Source organism: Aquarana catesbeiana, linkage group LG03, assembly GCF_042186555.1.
Source record: "Aquarana catesbeiana isolate 2022-GZ linkage group LG03, ASM4218655v1, whole genome shotgun sequence".
NCBI lineage: Eukaryota > Metazoa > Chordata > Amphibia > Anura > Ranidae > Aquarana > Aquarana catesbeiana.
The window spans coordinates 168,538,094-168,544,093 of NC_133326.1; the positions used below are offsets into that span (position 1 = coordinate 168,538,094).

Here is a 6,000-nt window from a genome sequence, read left to right on the forward strand (position 1 = left end):
CTCCGGTGCAAATTGCACAGGAGTCCTGTGTGTCTTCTGGCCCATTTCAGGTCCAAATTCAGCCAAAAATTTGGACCAAAATTGGACCTGAAATGATGAACAGGGATGCACCAGACCCCTGCTGTAAGCTGCTCCGTGCCAGACATCTCAAGTCTTCCGCATTTGGATGCCGGCTCATGGACACCCGCGAGTGCCGGGCGATCTCCCGGCTGAGCCTTTCACTCAGAAAGGCAGATCAGCCAGAGCGGCGGAACGTTACAGAACTGACACACTGCCGCTTCACTTCCCAGTGTTATCAAATAGACAGCACCCCTGGCTTCCCTCTAGATGTGCACTTCTCCCTTCCTGCCACTGGGCGCTGCTTGTATATGCAGGTGAATTGTAAAAAATAATTCTGCGCTGCCCTTAGTGTTAGTGGCTAACACGACAATAAGATATAGCAAAACAAATAAAAAACAAAATGTGTAGCGCTATGCGTGATGTAAAAATGGAAAAATTAAAACAAATACAGATTAACTCAAATAAGAACAATAAAACCACAATATTCTAAATGTTGCGATGTAAACATAAATGATGATCAATGTGAGTAAGTGACTAAAAGTCTGTGAAGATCAAAAAAAAAAATATATGACAATGTTCAAAAAACATTTAAAACGGTGATCGGGAAAAGTTCAAAGCTTCTTATTGGAATCCAAACAGTGACAAGTGGCTATAGTGAGGGCAACCACCACCGATAAATAAAAGGCTTACCAAAATGTTTGAACCCAAATGAACATACATTTAATGAGTCAAACAAGCTGTGTAGTGCAAACAACGGATGAGGGTAGACATTGGGGCTTTCCAAATCATTGGACCGGGAACAACCGTCAATCAGCCAAATAGAGGCAATCCTTTCAAGAAAGTTTCATGGGAGGCGTTGGTCAAACTTCCATGGATGTGGCCAAGGCAGTTATAGAAAGGGAGAACAAAAAGGGCCACATAGCATAATTCCATATAAAATGTAAAAGGTTTAATGAAGCTGGAATACTTACATTCAGTAGATAAACAAGCGCTTTTAAAAACAAATGGCGGCAGTGGAGTCCTTACCGATATGTTTCGTCTCCATAGACATCGTTTATTTTTTATTTGTTATGCAGGTGAATTGGAATGTGATTTTAGAGCATCCCCAGTTTGCTCTACCCAAGGCTGACTGTTCTTCATGTCCTACACCTAAGGTATACCACTGTTTGCTAATGTATATTGCAAATAGAAGTTTTCAGTAGATTATGCCAAAAGTCTTTATAATATTTGATGTTGCAATGGCAGTCCTAGCAGATTCCTCTGTGAAGAGCTGAGTGCTGGGGATATGGCAGGAAAACTTGCCATAATATGACATTATACATTTTATTACAAATTTAACTTGAAGTTTCCATGTTCCAGCACTTACAGTTTTACACTTTCCCCTCCCTCTCTGACGCAGACAGTACTCATTCAAAAAAACATTTAGTGTAATTTCACACTGAGGCGTTGGGGGCATTGGCGGTAAAGTGCTGCTATTTTTAGCGGCGCTTTACCGTCGTTTTAGCAGTGCTATTTGGCCGCTAGCGGGGTGCTTTTAACCCCCTCTAGTGGCCAAAAAAGTGTTAAAACCACCCACAAAGTGCAGCTGCAGTGGCACTTTGCAGGTGGTTTGGTGACGCTTTGCCAGGGCTGCCCATACACCACTCCTACAGCGCTGCAAAGATGCTGCTTGCAGGACTTTTTTTACTGTCCTGCAAGCGCATAGCTCCAGTGTGAAAGCACTCGGGCTTTCACGCTGAAGGCACAGGAGAGGCTCTTTACAGGCACTATTTTTAGCGCTATAGCGCCTGTAAGGCGCCTCAGTGTGAAAGCAGCCTTACTAGTAAAAAAGAAAAATAAGAGACACAGAATGCCTATGTATGTCAAAAACGGTAAATTTTAATTGGTACTGATCAGGCTGCATTTAATTGGGGGGGGGGGGCGCCAGCACGTCACCGCCCTGAAATGAGTTTGCCACCTCCCTGAAATTAGTTTTTACAGGTTGGGATGTCTGCCATGCTGCGGTGTGAACCCAGCCTCAAAGATATTGGCATGCGAGTAAGATGAAAGACACAGATAATTAGACCAATGTTGGGAGCAGAATGCATCTTCGCCTTCTCTGTTAATCACAAATCAGATGCTGAGTATGTCACTCACAATTGACATCAAATTCCTGCACTTATAGCCTATAGCAATATTCATCCCACCACAGGGCTCACTGTGACTTGCAGAGCTCTTGCTGTAGACTCACCACTGCAACTTTGCCACGCAAATTTGCTACAAATTGGAAAAGTGTCAACTAGAACTTGTGCTTCAAGTGCTCTGAAAGTATACAACTTTCCAGTAAAAATGTGCAGTAAGTTAACAAGATTTACAATTCAACACTGCCACAAATTTGTGGCAAGTTATCCTTGCTATCTGGGTCAATGCTCAGAAAGCTCTGCACACTCACAGAACCATTCCTAAAATAATGTGTAGCACCCATTCCCATCAATGACTCCCTTAACCAGAGAGCATGCTCAATCAGAATGCTCATATTTCACAACTGTGTGTGTCTTTGTGCTCTTTCAGCGGCTTCTTGCAACAGCTATTAGTATTTCCAGATTTCTATCACTGGAGCCTGTAAGCACACAATTTGACACCCACAACAGTGCTACTGTGCTAGAATCATGTGTCTTACATGTAATTTTTTTTATTTGTTACTGGTCTTAATCTAGTTTATAATTTAGTGACAATTTGTGATATGTATAACTGTAATTTACACTTAGATTAAATGGATGCCCCATCTTCTGGGTGACTGATAACTAGTTAACCTGGACGTGGCTATCAGCAAAAAACAACTTCCAATATTCTCAACTGAGGTGGCTTTAGGATATTGCCTACAGGCACAGCCATCATTATCTGTTAAGATCAGTCAACAATCTCTCTATGTATGGATGTGTTTAGTTGCTGCTCTCAACTCTTCAAGGGACATGTAAGAAACATCTATAAACTTGACCATAAATGGATAGAATTTCGAAAGTACAGGGGGTCCCCGGGTTACAAACAAGACAGGGACTTTAGGTTTGTTCTTAAGTTGAATCTGTTTGTAAGTCGGAACAGGTAAATTTTTTAAGTGTAGCTCCAGCCAAAAAATCAATTTTTAAGTTTTGTAGATAGCATAGGGAAGGGTTATCACCCCTGTAACATTTGTTTTGCTGTCTGTGCCCCTGTTCAGAAGATTTCACCTCACTTTCTGTCCCAATGACAATTGGATTTTGAAAATTTGGGGTTATTAGGGAAATAAGGATTGGTGATAAAGCATCAGTGGAGACACCTTTTTCCCATATTAACTCTTACAGGAGTGAATTTCCCTTCCTAGGGGTAGATTTCATCTCACTTCCTGTTGTCTCCCTCCGTTTGTAAGTAGGAGTCGTTTGTAAGTCGGATGTTTGTAAGTAGGGGACCCCCTGTAAAGTCTTAGGAAAATTCATATGAAAATTCTCCAACAAACCCATCCTTCAGAAGTTAGATCAATTTCTGATGAGCAGGAGTGAAAATATATGGATCAAAGTTCAGTCAATGCCTGCTGAACCAGCCAAATTTTCGATCCACATATGGCTAGCTTACCACAAGCTGAAAAATAATACATTAGCTAGCATGCACAGTTCAAATGACACATGGCTTTTGGACTGAGATGGTACAACTCTGGACATACCTAGCCAGGAGAGAGTGAATATTGCAACTTACAATTCCTAAACTGAAGTCCTTCAAGGGCCACACATGGTTTCTAAAGGTCTATCAGCAGGTGCTATATCATGCATATATAATAGTGGCAAGCCGAAGTTACTGAATATAATCTGCCAGTTAATGTTATTGAAGCGCAACTCCAACGAAAACTTTTTTTTGGTTTTGGAAAGAGTGGTAAAGAGCATTTCTATGAGGCTTTTATTGCTGTGTTCCTGCAATAGGGATATTTCCATCTAAATTGATGAGAAGAGAGAGAGAAATAGGTTTTAGCGGGACAAGAAGACACAGACAGCAATAAAACCTGACAGAGGTTCTTGCCTTTCTCAACTCCCAAAAAGAGGACGTATATCAATACAAATATGGTTCTGTCCTTTCCCTATTCTTTTACTAACCAACGTCTAATGTATTAGCTGGAGTTTTGTTTTAAAACTGAACTCCAGGCACAAAAACTTTCACTCAAATATATATATAAATCATATTTGTGTGCATCAAATTCCTTCGCAAATCCAAATATAACCTTGTAAAACAGAAAAGACAACACCACTGTGCTGCATATAGCTTGCACAGAGAGCAGAGCTATGGGAGGGGCCCAGCAGGCCCACCCACTACAGCAAATTGCAGGATGGGGCGGGTACAGGACCAATCACCCTTCACTAAGAGAGAGCAGCAGTGATTGGTCTCTATTACAGCGTCTGCAACATTTCACACTGGATTACTACACAGATCTGGAAAAATACACAAAGCACACCAGGATTCAAATAAGAATGCACTTTGCTTATCCCGAAGTTCAACTTTAACAAAATATTTATCTATAATAATTTATGTAGCTAAGATATATCTGAACAGTATAATTCTTTTATATAGCAGCAGCTATCTACTGGAAGACAACTGCTTGGGGTGGTATATGGCGGCCACAAGGAGGCACAGAAGGGAAGATTTTTAGCAAAAGCCTGCAGGTAATGGGACAAACACCATCACACATAATGAATATAAAAAACCCATAAACTTCAGCTTTAAACAATAATTGTTTTCAAATGCATGCACTCTATCTCCCATCAGTAAGCTTTGTCACCAATGCTATGATCACTATACTAGCTGAACACAACTGGTATGTCTGAGTTGATCTTCAAGTTTTTATTACACCATCAAAGGTTTAAAATGAAAAGTTGGTTTATGATCCTACTCACCGGAGGAAGAAGAAGTAGGAGTGACCCTGCACAACTGTGTATGAGTGACAGTCAAAGTATCCCAGTCCGGTGATGTTGAGCCTGGATCCTGCAGGTACCTCCAGCATACTGCCCCATCCCTGATCACAGAGCATTTCTATCTCTGCAGAATAGAAGAAGGTGCTGTCCCCTGATTCATACTGCCATGGCAGGTAATTGTACATACTGCTGAAGAAACTACTGTGTGTTTCTTGATGTACAGCCAACACTTTGGCATAGACTATTATCTGTGCCAGCTCTGCTCTGCATCCCTCACTCAGGTGCCTCCAATCTGATGACAGCTGACAACCCTGGGCACAGCTCCATACAAACCAGGCTGTGATCACAAAATGCAGCATGGCAGACTTACTGTCCTTGTCACTTCTTGACACTCGAATGTAAAGGAAAGGAATTAATCCTCCAAAGGTTTACACACAGAGTATACATTCCATTGCCATGAGCAATACAGGCTTTTCATATGTTACAGATTCATCATCTTGCCTAGTAATGGAAAGCTTGCACTGTCCCTGTGGTGTGTCCTGTCCTGGAGCAGCAGACTGCTAACTGCCTGAACTGTACAGATAGTTTAAAAGGACTCCAGCAGTCTGTGCCCCTCCTTTGCTGCTGCATCACACACAATACATTAGGGGGGAGTGAGTTCTTCAACTCAATCATGAATTACAAAACAGGAATGACATCAGATGTATTATATAAACTTCTTGATCTGTAGTATGATCAGAGTAGTGATTTCAATAAATACATATTCAAGAAATATTATGATTGCAAGCATTACATGAAAAAATATTTTTTATTTATATATATATATATATATATATATATATATATATATATATATATATATATATATATATATATATATATATATATATCGTAAAAGTATAACTAAAGGCAAAACTTTTTTTTTTCATTTTGAATAAAGTGAAGAGGGATTAGAACCCCTGTCAGTTTTAATCACTGTCCGTGTCCCCGTTAAGGAGACTCACCCTTTCTATGTGTCCTATTTACC

The 6,000-nt window shown here is 40.6% G+C and overlaps 1 protein-coding gene across 1 annotated transcript in view; it reads right to left on the reverse strand.

The window, feature by feature from the left end:
* The window catches only part of CCDC3 (coiled-coil domain containing 3), a 67,339-nt gene extending 61,780 nt beyond the window's left edge, over nucleotides 1–5,559 (reverse strand). The window contains exon 1 of the mRNA XM_073619505.1: nucleotides 4,956–5,559. Within this exon, the coding sequence (XP_073475606.1) occupies nucleotides 4,956–5,332 (377 nt within the window). The 5' untranslated portion in view covers nucleotides 5,333–5,559. The remainder of the gene's footprint in view (nucleotides 1–4,955) is intronic.
* Nucleotides 5,560–6,000: the final 441 nt, after the last annotated feature.